The sequence below is a fragment of the Periplaneta americana genome, chromosome 14, assembly GCF_040183065.1.
Source record: "Periplaneta americana isolate PAMFEO1 chromosome 14, P.americana_PAMFEO1_priV1, whole genome shotgun sequence".
In the NCBI taxonomy this organism is placed as follows: domain Eukaryota; kingdom Metazoa; phylum Arthropoda; class Insecta; order Blattodea; family Blattidae; genus Periplaneta; species Periplaneta americana.
This window is the reverse complement of record NC_091130.1, coordinates 87,279,231-87,298,018: the sequence shown is the minus strand read 5'-3', so window position 1 is coordinate 87,298,018 and position 18,788 is coordinate 87,279,231. Positions and strand designations below refer to the sequence as shown.

General features: G+C 36.9%; 1 protein-coding gene and 1 non-coding gene across 2 annotated transcripts in view; both read right to left on the bottom strand.

Moving 5' to 3' along the window:
* The window catches only part of LOC138713014 (pecanex-like protein 1), a 127,945-nt gene that overhangs the window by 87,006 nt on the left and 22,151 nt on the right, over positions 1–18,788 (bottom strand). The window contains exons 3-6 of the mRNA XM_069844697.1: positions 16,131–17,712; positions 12,769–13,074; positions 10,548–10,911; positions 2,267–2,455 (exon numbers count right to left, since the gene is read on the bottom strand). Coding sequence (XP_069700798.1) covers positions 2,267–2,455; positions 10,548–10,911; positions 12,769–13,074; positions 16,131–17,712 — 2,441 coding nt within the window. The remainder of the gene's footprint in view (positions 1–2,266; positions 2,456–10,547; positions 10,912–12,768; positions 13,075–16,130; positions 17,713–18,788) is intronic.
* On the bottom strand, positions 6,679–6,751 carry TRNAN-AUU (transfer RNA asparagine (anticodon AUU)). Its single transcript has one exon. It is a non-coding gene; the product is annotated as a tRNA-Asn (tRNA).

Sequence of the window (18,788 nt, the reverse complement as noted above, 5' to 3'; positions counted from 1 at the left end):
TAGTAAAGCAAACTTATGGCAATGTGCATCAACCTCAGTTAAAAATGTAGTAACCATGGGTTATGAAACCATGGTTAAAATGCAATTTGAGTCCACCATTTACAATTACTGGTCATTTACACATAATCAGCTGACACCTCGTTTAACTAAATGGAAGATTTAAAATTCTAAAGAATCCTAAAACATGGGTTTAATTTTTAGTTTTTTAAAACCTAAATATATGGGCTGTGATAATGAAATATATTAAAATTATTTTCTCCCAAAAAATGTTCAAGGAAAAAGCGTCCAAATATCTTCTAAGCTGACAAACATGGTCCAGTAATCCCTCTGTATCTGCGGGAGATATCCAAAACTAACCACAGATATGCAAAACTGCAGATAACAGTGAACCTATAAAGAAGCCTTTTTTTCGTTAACATACATATATAGTGAAACCCCAATAATACACACCCATTTGTTACGCTATTCTGCATTATATGCCCTTGGTGAATATAATAGACTGGAATGCAACCCTTGAGTACCTGCAAGACTACTGTATTCAGAGCCTGTCCTTCTTGCTGGCAGTTTTAAATCGCATTATCAATGAAGACTTGACAAAGTGGAAGTGGAAGCAGTAGATATTCCAAATCCTTCTTGCAACAAATCCTTTGCCGCGGTTTCTGTGATTCGTAGATTTATTAATGTTTCTAGTAGCCAAATTACTGATATCACTTCAGATTTAAATTGTGCGGAAAATACAAATTATTCATAGTACTGGATTAAGTACAAGACAGAAAACAATTTTTGACTTTGTTTAATAAAGGGGCACTTTGATAAGACAGTGTACTTGTTCTGACATTTTCTGAAAGCAAAGAAAATAAAATAACCTTTTATCCTGCATAATTACAGTATTTAATCCTTAAATTTTTTCAACAAAAATTTATGTTGATTCATTACCTTTGTGTCAAAATTTAAAAAATCCAAAAATGACCCACTCTCGCTAATATGTAGTCCCATTTATGCATTTTTATGCGGTCCCTTGAAGAGCATCTTAATGAGGTTTCATGCGTATGATAAAGTTTAATTTGATAAATTAGAAGCAATCAGACATTAAGAGAAGCAAATAATAATACAAAATAATAATAAATACGTTGTACATTATTACACTTGTGAAAACAAGCACTTGCTGTCTCTCTTGTTTCAATGTAATTAATGCACCAGTTTTGAGAATACTTTCCACATACTCAACTTGTGAATTAATTAGTTAAAAATTGATACAAATAGTACAGCTAGTCTCAAATACATTTTAACATACATTTCTTTAAAAAAAAATACCTTAGTCTATTATAAGGTGTAATTAAATTTTTAGATTAAGACACTAGGCACTAAAATATATTTTTAAAAATTTCGCAGAGATTAACTGCAGACAACTGAAACTGTGGACACAGATTCTGCAGATAAGAGGGGATTACTGTATACAGAATCATCACTCAATCAATTTTGTGTTACAGCAGTAAAATATGGACTATACGAAAAGTAGATGATAATCAACTTACGACAGCCAAAATTAAGTCTATTAAAACTAAAACTGCACTATGATTATTGCTAAACCATATGTGTAATGAAAATATAGAAGAACTGAAAATGGAAACTATACTTCAGTACAGTCAAAATTACAGGAATGGAGGTAGGGATATTCAAAGACTAGAACATCTTTTAAGTGTCACCATTAATTAAATTTTTTCCTACAGTTTAGAGGCTGCAGATAACATCTAAAATTTAAATTATGGTTTATTTAACGACACTCGCAACTGCAGAGGTTATATCAGCATCACCGGTGTGCCGGAATTTTTGTCCCGCAGGAGTTCTTTTACATGCCAGTAAATCTACTAACATGAGCCTGTCGCATTTAAACACACTTAAATGCCATCGACCTCAGCCGGGATCGAACCTGCAACCTCGAGCATAGAATGCCAGCGCTATACCAACTGCGCTACCGAGGGCGACAATAACATCTAAAAACATAGTTACAGACCATATGAAACCACCGAAGTTTAAAAGTTAAGAAGGACGAGGGAGAAGAGAACAAGACGATGATGAGAGTATTGGGGTGGTCAAAAATAAACTTAGAGAGACTGATAATATCACACATTTTACGACCATATCTCATCCCCTGACAGAAAGACAATAGATGTCTGCCTGTGTGTTTCAAAATTACTGGACTGATTTTATTTACATTCAATGCTTGTAAGCCAATTTATCCACGTAAGTAACTTTTTCGACTCACCATCATTTTCATCTACTCCTTCAGAGATGGCTTCAACTTCTCGTTGCTGACAGTAGGTTCCACGAAATTCAAGGCCACGCATCTGAAAAGTTACTAATCCATTTCCAAGTTCAATTATGTGAACTAGGCAGTTGAGGTAGTCTGATGCCAACACAAAACAATCTCCTTGTGTAACTGGTCCCCATCGTCCTACAGACAAAAAAAATTAACTACGTATTAAAATATTACCAAGAAGAGTTTAACAAAACCAATTTATTTCAGGATATTCTGGAAAAAGTTAAATTAAAATTATTGATAATAATTTCAAGCATTTTTAAAAGTTCAATATACATGTATGTGTGTGTGATAATTTTGTAACTACTGTAATGCACAATGAGACGACAAGCCAAAATCTCTCACTGAAAATTCTATTAATTTTTCTTGATTCTGATTCACTTTATAACACTTTCAATATTTAAAATAAGATTAAAATTTAAAACTTAAAAACTTCAATATGTTAAAATATATTTTATACATTACCTTTCTAATTACAGTAAAATCCAGTTTTAACATTCCTGTTTTTAAGGAATAATCTGTCAAGTCCCAACCAAATTACCATAAGAATAATGTAATTAATTCCCACTTTTAAGGAAACCAGTTCAAGGAAAATCCCAGTTTTAATTCAAGTGGATTCTGTGATAATGAAGCCTGAAATATCAAATCGACTTCCAATAATCAATAGTACCAGCATAATTCTTTATGGTCTTGCTTTGCGTTGTTTTCACACAGTGGTTGCTTTACTTGCTTTGTTCTCGTGAGTTGTGTGAATCCTGTTTCCAAGCATTTTTGTTAGTTTATGCATCGTTATAATGGTGATTAAACGGAAGAAATTTACTATCGGACGGAAAGTGAAAATAATAAGGGATGTCGAGATTAATCCTCAAATAATACTATTGCATATGGCTAAAAGGAATGGTTTGCTAACTACATCATTATGGGGAATAATGAAGAACGAAGACATTTTCAATGTTGAATTTCAGTGTCATTTGGATTCAACCAAACAGAAAATCATTCATGCCTCACCATTTAAAGAATTAGAAAATATTACAATGAAATGTATTGTAAATAATAGTTGTAGGCCTACTTAAATAATTATAATGTTTGGTATATAACACACATATTAGTACTAATTATTGCCTTTCCTTTTACCATTTTATGTAAACCCCTTTTAAGGAAAACACTCCCATTTAAAGAAAAGAAAAGTAATCCCTCAGAGATTTGTTAAAAAGAGCTTCTCCGGTATATTTTAACACAATGAACTTTTAAAGTTTCTAAGTTTCAAACTTTTATCATATTCTAAATACGAAAATTCTATGTTGGTGTTGAATTCTTTAGTGAGATGAAGGCGAGAATTCGCCACAGATTACCTGACATGTGCCTTACAATTGGGGAAAACTGGGGAAAAAACCCAACCAGTCCAAGCAGGAACTGAACCCACACATGAACATAACTCTGGATCAGTAGGCAAATGTGCTACCGCCTGAGCTATGCCGATGGCTAGCATGACTTCTTTCAGACGTGAAGTGGAGTTTGTGAACTCGAGTAATAGATTTACAGCATGTAAAAGAATCTTGACCCTGACTGACGAGACTACAGACAAAATCACTAGCTAGCTGATTCTCACCTAACCAATTCCCTCCCTAACAGACAGATGTTGTTGTTGTTTTCTAATGCCAGGCGTTTGACAATAAAATCATTTGACCTCTTGCACTCCAATATTTTTCAAAGATATTATCATGGCCAGCCACCAAAGCACAGATTTTGAGGTGTTCCGAATCCATTTCTTGGTTTGAGTTGCACAATGGGCAGTTAGGGAACTGATATATTCCAATTCTATGCAGGTGTTTAGCCAAACAATCATGGCCTGTTGCCAATCTAAATGCTGCTACAGACGATTTTCGTGATAAATCGGGAATTAACTGTGGGTTTTGATGCAGAGAGTTCCAATTTTGTTATCAAATTTTGTTTGTTGAAGTCTAAGTATGTAGATTTAATAAATCTCTTCACAGAGTAATACGTAGATTTAGTAACAGGTCTGAAAGTAGCAGTGCTGCCCTTCTTTGCTAAAGCATCCGCATTCTCGTTTCCCAGGATTCCACAATGGGATGGTATCCATTGGAATACAATTCTTTTATTGAGTGATATTAATTGAGAGAGCATTTTAGTTATTTCTGCTGTTTGAGATGAAGGTGTATGTTTAGAGACGATTGATAGGATAGATGCTTTGGAGTCTGACAATATAACTGCATTCCTAAATTTATTGATGTGGCATAGAAGATTCCTGAAACATTCACTTATTGCAATGATTTCACTGTCAAAACTTGTTCCATATCCAAGTGATCTATAAAGTGAGAAGAAACAGCACGTAACACCTGTACCGGCACCTTGTTCTCTGGAGATCAAGGATCCGTCGGTGTATAAATGAAGCCAGTTTTGTGGAGAGTACCTAATATTAACTGTCTCTAAAGACAATTGTTTCAGTATTTCAGTGTTTACTTCTGATTTCAGTATTTCTTCTGTTAAATTTAGATTATATTCTATATTTAATAGAGTTAAAGGGTTTAGACCTCGATATGTGTGTCTGTAACTAGAAAGTGAATTATTGAATTTAGTGGCAATGAATCTTTGACTAAGGAATTCTGATATCCATCTAAACATATTGCTGGAGATACCTAACTTCCGGAGTTTTAGTAATAATTTATTTCTCCAAACAGAGTCATATGCTAACTGAAAGTCAATAAATATTGCCAAGGTATCTTCTTTCTTGTTAAAAATGTCTTTTATTTCTTGGCCGAGGCGTATGACTTGTTCATTGGTAGAGTGTAGTTGTCGAAAGCCGGCTTGTCTTGGTGATAAAAGATTTTGGGATTCTAAATACCAAGTTAATCTGTTGGAAATCATGGACTCCATGGTTTTTGCTATCATGCTTAATAGTGCTATTGGTCGATAACTATTACCTTCATGAGCAGGTTTCCTTTTTTGTGAATTGGCACAATGTTTGCTTTTTTCCAAGCTGCAGGAATTGAGGTGTTCCATGATAAATTGAAAATGGATAAAAGTACAGACTTGGCTTTTTCCCCCAGATGTTTTAAAAATTCAGAATGAATGTTGTAACAGACAGATGTTGGTCTCTACATATCAATTACTCAACTGAAACTACATGACATATTTTTGCAGACCATGTCCTGATATCATAAAGGCTTCTGCTCGACAGAGCAGAAAATATGATGCTGTAGCAACTAAATTCGATTGCTTCGGTGTTTAATAGACCTTCCTAAGTTTCCTTATCAGTGAGTTTGATGATGATGATGATAATACAGTAAAATTTCATTTACACATTTTTATGGGGTCTGAAGAAACAATGTGCGAGAAAAACATATAACTCAAATCACACTTAATAAAATCAGAAATAGCATTTGAAGACTATAATAAGGAGAACAAGTTAATTTAACAAAATTTTCACAAGACTAATTTAGAACTTCATAGTTAAACCATCTTTGAATCTGAATAATTTCGAGGGAAAAATTGTTCTGGGGCGGGTATCGAACCCGGGACCTCTGGTTAAACGTACCAACGCTCTACCAAGTGAGCTACCCGGAAACTCTACCAGACACTGATCCAATTTTTCCCTTTATATCCACAGAACTCAATGTGGGCTGACAACCGTCAAGCAACCAACATTGAGTGCACACTAACTCTGTGTGACTTAAATTGTGGTTTTCTGTTAACGAACAGTGACGTACATTATGAAAATCAAGCTTTCAGGTAAAGTTGATTTGAATAATTTCGAGGGAAAAATTGTTCCAGGGCCGGGTATCGAACCCGGGACCTTTGGTTAAACGTACCAATGCTCTACCAACTGAGCTACCCAGGAACTCTACCAGACACCGATCCAATTTTTCCCTCTATATCCACAGAATTCAATGTGCGATGACAACCATCAAGCAACCAACATTGAGTGCACACTAACTCTGTGTGACTTAAATTGTGGTTTTCTGTTAACGAACAGTGACGTACATTATGAAAATCAAGCTTTCAGGTATAACTCCCTGTAAAGTTGATTTGAATAATTTCGAGGAAAAAATTGTTCCAGGGCCGAGTATCGAACCCGGGACCTTTGGTTAAACGTACCAACGCTCTACCAACTGAGCTACCCAGGAACTCTACCAGACACCGATCCAATTTTTCCCTCTATATCCACAGACTTCAATGTGTGCTGACAACCGTCAAGCAACCAACATTGAGTGCACACTAACTCTGTGTGACTTAAATTGTGGTTTTCTTTTAACGAACAGTGACGTACATTATGCAAATCAAGCTTTCAGGTATAACTCCCTGTAAAGTTGATTTGAATAATTTCGAGGGAAAAATTGTTCCGGGGCCGGGTATCGAACCCGGGACCTTTGGTTAAATGTACCAATGCTCTACCAACTGAGCTACCCGGGAACTCTACCAGACACTGATCCAATTTTTCCCTCTATATCCACAGACCTCAATGTGGACTGACAACCGTCAAGCAACCAACATTGAGTGCACACTAACTCTGTGTGACTTAAATTGTGGTTTTCTGTTAACGAACAGTGATGTACATTATGAAAATCAAGATTTCAGGTATAATTCCCTGTAAAGTTGATTTGAATAATTTCGAGGGAAAAATTGTTCCGGAGCTGGGTATTGAACCCGGGACCTTTGGTTAAATGTACCAACGCTCTACCAACTGAGCTACCCGGGAACTCTACCAGACACTGATCCAATTTTTCCCTCTATATCCACAGACCTCAATGTGGGCTGACAACTGTCAAGCAACCAACATTGAGTGCACACTAACTCTGTGTGACTTAAATTGTGGTTTTCTGTTAACGAACAGTGATGTGCATTATGCAAATCAAGCTGTTCGTTAACAGAAAACCACAATTTAAGTCACACAGAGTTAGTGTGCACTCAATGTTGGTTGCTTGACGGTTGTCAGCCCACATTGAGGTCTGTGGATATAGAGGGAAAAATTGGATTGGTGTCTGGTAGAGTTCCCGGGTAGCTCAGTTGGTAGAGTGTTGGTACGTTTAACCAAAGGTCCCAGGTCCGATACCCGGCCCCGGAACAATTTTTCCCTCGAAATTATTCAAATCAACTTTACAGGGAGTTATACCTGAAAGCTTGATTTGCATCTTTGAGTCTATAATACATCAATTAAATTTATAACACATATTCTTGAAGAATGTAAAGATTATTTGTAGGAATTCTTAGCTGCTTAAAGCCAAAACTGGTTTATATATTATATTTCACACTTCAATCCAGAAAATTTTACCTTACCTTGTTCTTCTAATGTGCACTTCATTTAATAACATGTGAATATTTTACAAAAAGTCAGTTATTTTGGACTGCTTGCTTTTAAGGAATAAAGCATGCCCTCAAATTGAAGTAACTGTTCCATAATTTGTTCAATTATATCACGATGTGTTACAAAAGATTTCAACGTATACAAAACAGTAACAGCATCATTAAAAGACACAAACTTGGCGGAAACAAGAAAGGGCAGTTTCTAACTTCAATAAATTTCAAAGTGGGCTGTATCTTAACAATGAACATATGCTGTATTTTTGCGTTTTTACACTTCAATGGCAAATCTAATTTCGAGTAAAATTGATTTAGAATGTATAAATGACGTTCGTATCTCCTGGGGTTTAAAATACAAGTGTAAAAGTTGATAAAACGTATAAGTGATATAAATTGACATGGAAAGTGTACGAACTTTCTGCTGGGACTTGAGAAAAAAATGTGTGGAAAACATGTAAGTGAGAAACATATTGATGACGATAATAATAATAATAATAATAATAATAATAATAATAATAATAATAATAATAGTAGTAGTAATAACAACAATAATAACAACAACAACAACAACAAAACAATCCTAAAGGTTGAATTTTTAATGGACTGACAAGAAAACTGTTAATGAGCTGATGTTGAAAGCTCTCCTAAAAACTGCCTGCAGAGATCTCCACAAGAGGTACATAAATACAAAATAGTAGCTGTCAATATCAATTTAAAGATGTAAAAATATATTTAAAATATTTATTAACAAACAATGACACATACTTGGAGACAATTTTTTTCTCTTGTAAGGAGGAGGGACTCAAAGGCTTGTACTACAGTCTGAGGCTTATTGTGCTTACCACTCCTATTCTGTGAATGATTGGGTAGCTGATGGCCACACTCTTGTACAAGTGCAGCATGCTGCACAGTGAGGTTAACCCAGGTTATTGTATTGATATTGATGATGATGATGATGATGATGATGATGATGATGATGATGATGATGATGATGATGATGATGATGATGATATGTGTATTAATGATTGCGAAATGAGTCCCACATCCAACGCCGAAAGTTACCCAGCAATTTCACTTCAATTGGTTAAGGGAAAACCCCGAAAAAAAAAACCCCCAACCAGGTAACTTGTCCCAACCAGGATTTGAACTCGAGCCCGCTCGTTTCATGGTCAAGCGTGCTAATCATTACTCCACAGCAGTGGACCTGAAGAGAATTACCGAGTTTCCATTATCCTAGCATTCAGCACAATGTGCCAGATGAGAGAGAACAATACTATTTCTGACCAGAGGTCACTCAATTTTTCAATCTTTAATTTAAGCTTTAATTTCACAACCTTAAGTTAGTATGGTAAGCTAATTTTTTTGTATTCGTCTGTCTGCTATGGGAGATCTAATTAAATAGAGGTTTCTCATAAAAGGTAAAAGGTAAAGGTATCCCCGTAACATGCCATGAAGGTACTTGGGGGGCATGGAGGTAGAGCCCCATGCTTTCCATGACCTCGGCACTAGAATGAGGTGGTGTGGTCGGCACCACGCTCTGACCGCCTTTTACCCCCGGGAAAGACCCGGTACTCAATTTTATAGGAGGCTGAGTGAACCTTGGGGCCGTTCTGAAAGTTTGGCAACGAGAAAAAATCCTGTCACCACCTGGGATCGAACCCCGGACCTTCCAGTCCGTAGCCAGCTGCTCTACCAACTGAGCTACCCGGCAAGATATTTTATTTTTTAAATCAATAATTATTTAATGATACTTTATTAATTGCGTAGTTATCTAGCATTAGGGGAAATGGTGATAGCAAGATGGTATTTGATAACATCAGTCTGAGGATTCATCATGGGTTTATCTAACATTCGCCTTATAGATGTGGAAAATATGGGGAAAAAACTCTTCTTCTTCTTCTTCTTCTTCTTCAGTCCCTTCTGCTGCTAAGCGTCGGGTTAGCCTCTCTCCATCCATTTCATCCATTTTTCCCGGTCTCTACACATTCTCTTCATCTCTACCATTGTTTTTCCTTTCTGTTGGCCTATTCTTTCTATTGTATCCTCCCATTTAATCCTTGGTCTTCCTCTTTTCTTTCTTCCTTCCACTCTCATTTCCATCACCTGTTTAACCTTCCTTTCTTCTCCCATACGATATACATGCCCAAACCATTTCAATTGCCTTTCATTAATCACCTCTGTTAATGCTTTTCTCATTTTAACTTCTTCTCTTATTCTGTCATTCCTTATCCTATCTCTTCTGGTCTTTCCTACAGTTCTTCTAAGATATTTCATTTCCACTGCTGTTAATTTACTTCGATGTTTATCTAAGAGTGGTAAGCTTTCGGTACTATATTGTATTATAGGTTTAATTATTGAATTATATATCTTTATTTTAGTCTTAGTGGTTATTTCTTTTTTCCCAACTATTGTATTATTTATTTGATAGTATTCTGATGTTGCTTTCTTTACCCTGTTCAGTACTTCTTGATCTACTCTTCCATCACTAGTTATTATTGTTCCTAAATATTTAAAACTTTCCACTCTCTCCAGGTTTTGTCCTTCACATTCAATGTTAAATTCTGTTTCCTGTCTATCTTCCTTAGAGATCCACATTACTTTACTCTTGTTGACATTAATCCGCATCCCTTTTCTCATTAACTCTTTGTTCCATTCCATCAACATGTGTTGTAGCCTTTCAGGTGTTTCTGCTATTAATGCTATATCATCCGCATAGATTAACATTTGTAAATATACTGGTGGAAAAAACTCAACCAGGCAATTAGTCCAAACAAACCTATGACAAGTGTAGCTCTGAAATACAAGTCTGGTTTCTGTTCAGATGTAAGGCTCCTTCTGAACTTGATTAGAAATTAATCTCAAACTATGAGTAGTTACTATTCAAAGTTCAGGAAAGCAATGCACTTACCAAGAATCAAATCTCCACAAAGAGAATGCTGCAACGAGTGGGTGAGATGTTCATAGAAGATCGAATTTAAATTGTTGTCATCTGCTCCTAGATTGCGTTCCAAGTGAGATGAAAGGCGAGTATTGGAATGATCCACACGTCTTGTATTGTAATCTCGCTCCCAAAACTTGACTGGTCGGACATAAGATGCCAGAAAAATGGCACTGCCCAAAAAAGGATTGAGAGGTGTTGAAAGAGCAGCCGATATGGCAGCTTGTAAAAACAACATGGCCGAACGTGGTACACTAAATGGCTGAGCAAATGCATGAAATGCAGAACCCCATGTGATATGCCAAGGAGCGATGTATGTCACCACAAATTGCACCTGCAACAAACATATTAACCAACATGTAATATTGAAAAATAATCTAACATCAATTTCATTTAGTGAAAAGGTTGCAAGACAGTATGCTATGTAATCAGTAAATAAAGTTCACTTTTATACTGTATTTACTCGAATATAATTCGTACCTGTGCTAAAAACCACTCAAGATTAAAATTATAATATCAAGACAGGTTATAAAGGGTCCCTTAGGTTAGCTATACATCACACTCATCCTCACTTGCAGTATCAGAACTGGAACTTTTAGTCAACAGATCTGTACTGTTGTCAGAACAATGACTGACAATGACTAACATCAAGCTAATCTTCGTTCAGTAATTTCATTGTGGGAAAATTCTTTTGGTTTATTTAAAGATGCGCGATTGTTGAAAGTTGTATACATAAAATATCAGAATACAAGAAAAAAGTGTCATTAAGTCATTACCATAATATTAAAAATAATACTCGTATGAATAATTATTGCTGTCAAAACTGGACATGAAATTACAAATGAAAAGTGTGCAAATGATAAGAAAACAAGAACCTGGAATGGCTGTTTCCATCAGTGGTTTCCCTCCATACCTTGCAGCATAAATACAAGGCGCGTCCATGAAGTAACTTTCCCACTCGTCCCACAGCTGGCAAACCATATGTTGCGCGAAGAGACTGCATGTATGTGGTAGAGTAATGTCCTGGCATGGCGCATGCGCTAGCGGAACTTCCTGAGTAAGTTCAGTAGCTTCGTTGCATTGGTTGAAGATGGACGCTCCTATTCCAGCTCCTGCCGAGTGTGAAGTGCAATCAATTATATAGTTTTTGAATGCACAGGGCATAGCGCCGATTTAAATTTATCGTCAGCTGTGCCAGGTCTATGGTCCTAACATCATGAGCAAGCAGATGGTGTGTTGCTGGTGTAGACAATTTTCAACAGGATGCCAAAATGTGCATGACAAGGAGCGCAGTGGGAGGCCAACCATCATCACAGACGACTTTGTGGAACAACACACCATCTGCTTGCTTGCTTATGATGTTAGTTCCATAGACCTGGCACAGCTGATGATCAATTTCAATCGGCGCTATGCCCTGTGCATTCAAAAACTTTATCACCGATCGCACTTCATACGTGGTGGGAGCTGGAATAGGAGCGTCCATCTTCAACCAATGCAACGAAGCTACTGAGAGCACTTGAAAGTTAAGTTAGCGCATGCGCCATCCCAGGACATTACTCTATCACGTACACGCAGTCGCTTTGCACAACATATGGTTTGCTAGCTGTGGGACGAGTGGAAAAGTTACTTTATGGACGCACCTTGTAGTGTGTTATTTTAAATTTGTTCGAGTCTTTAAGTGTTTGCATGCGAATTTAATTAGCCATTGAATATAATACTCTGGTTTTTAAGACTTTTGCCAAAAATTGCATTTATTATAATCGCAAAACACAGAAATTTCAACATTATAATAACACGAATAATAGAAAATGAGACACTTTCTTTTTCATAGTCCAATGATAGCCTACTGGTTGACAATCTTGACTCAAGTCTCTTCCTTTAGGAATTGTATCTTAGATGTTACCTGTTATGCACCATATGAACTGTTGATGACTGCAATGATGATTAATGAAAAACAGTGACATGATGGCAGACAAAATGGCAGTATCCCGTGAAAATCTGCCTGATACAATGCTCATGATCATTTAAATTCATTGGAATTTGAACCCAGGTTTCAGGTACTGTTAATGCTTAAGCTGTTCAGCTAATGGTTCAGCCAAGATACCAAGAGCTATTGTAAATGTACTCTAATGTACACGTCGTATTTCAGAAACATAGCATAATTTTACGATTAAGCAAGAGACTGACATACCTTGAGTAGGAACTCGTAGGTTTTACTGAAGATAATCCCCATAAAAAAATAATCAATGAGAAATGTCTCTGAGGCATTGCTGTAATCCATTCTGAAGAACAGGACAGCAAACACCAAGACCAGGTACTGTGTTGATGCATCAGAAAAAGATCCACGTAGACATTTCAGTCCACACACTACTACCACCAATGATCCACCCAGTGGACCAAATTTGTTAACAATCTTTGGAGAGTCATTGGTCAGAGCACCCAAGAATAAAACTGGATACAGAATATTTCTCTCCAAAAAGCATAGGCAGACATAAACCTGAAAGAACACATTGTCTACAGTTAAATTACTGCTACTCTGCCAAGAGTAATATGAAAATTCATTAATATGAAGTTGTCTGTTCCGAGTACAGTAAAATCCCTTGTAACCGGCAATACTAAAACAAAACAATGGCACTTTTGGCTGAGCCAAAAAAAAAAAAAAACTGCCAAATTGAGAGTCTGGGCCATTAGTGTTGCCACATTTGGAAGTTCGCACGAATTTTCGTTTTCAGTGAATATTCCAACCTAAAATTAATGTATTACTTGTGTTGTGTGATGTGTTCTAATACAGAAAATCCACACAGTTTTTATATTTATTCACTTATGAGCAAGTGATAGAGAATTAAGCTTCACATGGCTGCAGTATCAACATTTGGCACCATTAAATATGAACTTTTTTTTTTTGTATATACAGGTATTTATTCAATTATCTGGCAAAATCTCATATCCAAAACTAACCTGGGCCCTTTGATGCCAGTTAAGAGGGATTCTACTGTAATTCACAAAATGTTTTCATTAACAAAACATACATGCAAATTATGTAATTATGTCTTTCAGTTTACCGAATAAAGTTTAAATTTCAATATAAGTCATGTAAAAATTAGTAGCAGTTTTAATGGAAATTCATTTGTAAAGTAAATTATCGTAACAAAGTAGAAAAGAATATAACTTACAAATTGAATTTAATTCATGTACACAAAGAAACAGCATAGTTAAAACATCGTTTGCCCACTATTTTGTCTCTGTACAATACTCTGAGAAACAATGAAACAGAGTGCAATAACAATAAAGACTGTGAATGTACATCTAACATTTGTCTGAAGCAGATAGGACTGGCAGCTGTAAGAATTTATTCATTTTACAACAGTTTGCAAAACAACTTCACAAAATCAGTGACAACTTGCTACCTTTTTATCACTTCATTTTAAATATAAAGTAAGATAATATGGATTTTAGTTAATTTACATATTTTGATGATCTTCAGATATCAATATTTTGTAAATATTATTGAAGAAATTTTTAATATGGAAATTTCTGTGGACAAAAACCAAAATAATGACATTTCATTGCAAATACTAGGGCATTCGACGAGTAATGGCAACAATGCTGTAAATCAGTGCTCCTAGTGGTGACCACTGAAATCTTGTACTACATAACAGAACAGTAATTGTTTCATAAATCTGCAACACTGAAAATCTCGAAGTAGTCATATTTTGTAAATACACTGGCTGTTTCTGATTTGTAGTAAACAATATAGCCCTAAAGATACGAACAAAGGTGCTGCATAAAAATTCAAGTTGCAAGAGGAAAACTTGCAACTCAGTGCTTTAGGATATTACAAGAAGCCTGTGGGAGAGAAGTCCTACCATACTGAATTATTTCAAGTTGGATGGAAGCGAGGCTTTCACTTTCAATCAAGAGTTGACATCCGAAGAGCTTCAGTGAGAGAAATATCCAGAAATCCTGCTGCAGATTGAGTCCGCCATGTTCCAAGAATTTGGCAACATATTATTGACATGGCAGGAGACTATATCGAAGTATGTAATGTCAAAAGTAACCTAAACAAATTTAATATGAAACAGTATCTATGTTGCTATTACATTTCGAATGCCCTAGTACCTTGTATGAAACAAAATTTGCACTGATGCAAAAATTTAAGAACACGTTAACACATTTTAATACTTACGCTATATCATCTCATATGAACAAGAAAAAGATATAAATTTCAAAGCCACATATTTTGTAACAGTCATAGGAATTATTAATTCAGTTTTTAAGCTCAGCCTGGTAGAGGCCATACAAGATTAAGAGGGTACAATATATTGGCAAGACCTACTCTAGCCAATGGGTCTGAAGTCTGAACAATGACGAAGAGGGATTCCAGAGAATAACAGCTAGTGAAATGAGATTCATGAGGAAAACAGCACAATATACAATTTGGGATTAAAAAAAACAAAATGAAGATATTTTGGAAGAACTGGAAGTTAAACCCGAGACTGATTTTCTACATGAATACAGAGCTAACTGGAAGAATCATGTAGAAAGAATGCCAAGAGCAGAGGGCCACAAACATCCCTATGTTATCATCCTTTCAGAAGATCTATTGGAATACCCTTAAAAATATGCCATGAAACCATAGAGACCACAACGGATCACTAGGTCCAAAGCTTGAACTGGCTGATGATGATGACAAGATGAATACGTCTTCATTACGTGGCTACCACTGACATTAAATTCTTGTTCAGGATATCAACGTGATTTGCCTATGAAGATGGAGTTACTAAGATGATAATGAAAAGAACAATGGAACACAGAATACAAAATAAAAGTTACAGAGATTGGTTTATTAAAATGATGTTGCAACAAAATAAGAGAAGATTGAATACCAAATAAAATAAGATAAAAAATTATTAAAATGGCTACACATATCATTTGACTTATGGAAGTTTCATGAGTGCTCAACATTAGAGAGACAGAAAAAGGTCATGGAGGAATAAGGATAATACAGCTATGCAGAAGAGGAGATTTAAGGAAGAAGACTGTCTGGACAGAGCAAGATGGAGAAAGGCATTGGCCAGATGGGAGGGGTAGCAAACACTCCAGAACATTTGAGGGGAAAATGTGGGAGGCTGTTGGGTGGAATGGTACACGGACTTAGGATGGTGGGACTGGTCGTTGGGGTGTTGGCGGTTAGGTTGGTTTGACATGAGTGCAGTCGGTGGGCTCACAATCAATCCCAGGGGTGCACAATAGACCTCAGGTCGCGATGCACAGGGATATTCCCCCTCCCAGCCTCATAGAGAGAGTAAAAAAAAAAAGAAGAAGAAGAAAAGAAAGAAAAAAAAAGGAACAGTTGTAAAACATCCCCAATATAAGTAAATATATGTATTTTAATTCCTCCAAGATATTTAGCATTACACTAGTTTTTCGATGCTCGCTGTTTAATTTGATATCTAAGATTATCTAATGGAGGGGAAAAAATGTTAATATTCAATAAAAATTGACATGAATTTAACAATAATAAAATAAGTTAGCTGAAAGCACTATACTTACTTTCTCGAACCACATGACTCTTGCTGCATCCCTCACTTCGAATTGGCCATGTTCATGAGAACGGAATACTGGTCGTGCTAAACATAGCCAAGGCAACTGCTTTCTGAGTTGGGGAAAGACGTAGTGAAGAATGAAGCCTAAGAAACCAGCAACAGCCCACAGCACAGGATTTAGTTCTGGCTGAAGAGCGATGAATACTGTACTACAATGAATGCCAAATACGTACACTGCAACCAAGACACAGATGATAGCATCTGATTTCAGTCTGGCATGCACTGTATACTGCAGTTTCTGTGGTAGGGGATCTTCAAGCTCTTTTTCCTTCTCTGACATTGTAGAAGGTTCTTCAGCAGAAGCTGCTGTTGGTGTTGCGTCTGTTTTTGAATTCTTGTTGCCAGTATTTGAAGACTCTGTTCCATTGGCAGGCTGTGTTTTTGTACGATTTCCATCATCCTGCTTTTTCTCTTCAGATGATGAGTTTTGTCTCCGATGTGACTGACTGCGGTGGTGATGATGCTGGCGATGATGACGATGATTGTTATGTGGTTTGCCACTTATAGGGGAGGAAGAAGGTTCGTGGAAGAAGTCATGCGGAGGCCACAAGTGTTCCTTCACAATGTTCCAAACAGCAGAAGGATCACTTGCACTTCGACTCAAATGATAGGCCGTTGAGACAAGAAGGCCACAAAATATGGAAAAGAGAATGTGTTGGGAAGTCTTGGGTTCACTTAGTGCCCCATAAGCAAACCCGTATAGGAAGCACACCGCAAGAATGCTACAGCAAACACAGTACACTGCTGCTAACAGACTGGAAGTTGCATTTCCACCAAACACATGTATGTCAATCTGCTCCAAAAGGTACATGAGAAACGTATTAATCTGTGGGAAGAGCCCAAGACTGAACACAATAGGAAAGCAAAGAAGGAATGTAGCAAGAGCATCACGAGACATTCGCACAAGAGCCTGATTTGTGAAGTACACTCCATACAAAGTGAAAGCCGTATGACTGTAGCTTCCATTATCTGCGAGACTAGCATGGTGCAATATTAGCACCAGGGCACTCACTAAGCAGAAGTACACAGGCCGACTGAATGCAACAATTCGATTGAATCCATGTGTTGGAGAAGATGCGTCAGGCTGAACACTCTTGAGAAGAGAGTACTGGCATCCAGCTATGACGAAACAAAATATGAATGCAAAAATATCTCGGAAGAAACCAAGCTGTAGGAGATATGAGCCAAATACTGCCACTAGAATGGCCAGGGCAAGAGAGAGAAATGTCTCATCCCAGGTGAGGTTACGATCAAGTAGAGCCAGCAGTGCCAGGCGGTCGAAACGTATCTTCACATGAATACATGGTGTGATCCAATACTTGTAGTAGTGGCGAGGTCGAATGGGTTCCAAATCGTTGGGAGTTTCTACAGCATCAACGTATCGGAAGCGGCTCCGTGCAAGTGTGATGTCTGTATCAGTCTCCCCTTGTGAACTCGAGGTAGGTGGCACGGGGACTATTGTAGAATTTGGCTCATTCAGCATGGCACCAGGATTGGCATGATGATGTTGGTGGTGTCGCACCTGCCTGCTGAAAATTAATATTCAACCTTCCAATACATACTTTTACAGTTAAAATTTGATGATGTTATTTTTTAAATTTATTTTACTTGGTTATTTAATGACGCTGTATCAACTACGTGGTTATTTGGCGTCAATGAGATTGGTGATAGCGAGATGTTATTTGGCGAAATGAGGCAGAGGATTCGCCATAGATTACCCGACATTTGTCTTACAGTTGGGGAAATCCTCGGAAAAAACCCAACCAGGTAATCAGCCCAAGCGGGAATCGAACGCGCGCCTGAGCGCAACTCCGGATCGGCAGGCAAGTGCCGAGCTATGACGGTGGCTGATGGCGTTATTACCTTCACACTATTTATCAGATAATACCCTTGAAAAGAATGAGAAGAAATTACAATAGAATCCCTCGTAACAGAACCACGGAACAAAACTAGGGACAGATAATCAATTTTGCTGGTTAAAACATTTTATAGGTTACTTGAAGACATGCTAGTTGGTATAGTTGACGCCATCGATTAAGGCAGATGAATTTTATTAATCAGAACTCCAGAGCGAGTTACTCTTAACTGCAAGGTCGGTTGTTATCTTAGTCGCAACAAACTGCAGCTGGGATAGGTGAGACATAAGAGTAAACATACATTCCTGATTATCCTAGTGAACTCGGATGGACAGTCATCTCCAAAAACAATGCACATATAACCACTTTTATACAACTGCAGTAATCTATACAGTATGTGTGCATGCGTATGAAAAGAGAAGTCCCCGGCACACTGTTTTCGAGATAATTCCAGTTGCTGCTGCATAATCTTTTCCTCGTTACTATACTGTATAAAGACAATCTACATATATATATACTGTATATACAGGGACATCATTTTACTTTTACTAACATTTTTAATATTAACCTGGCTATATCTTCGGATTAAAGGTCTATAGCCGGAAACACCGCTTGCTCCCCCTTCCAAGACTGGAGTTCGATGATACTGGCGTAAAATACAAATCACTTTACTAGGTATAGAAGGGAAGAAAAGTAGTTCATCCTTTTATGTAAACTAGGAAATATCGCAATTTTAAGTTTGATAATTT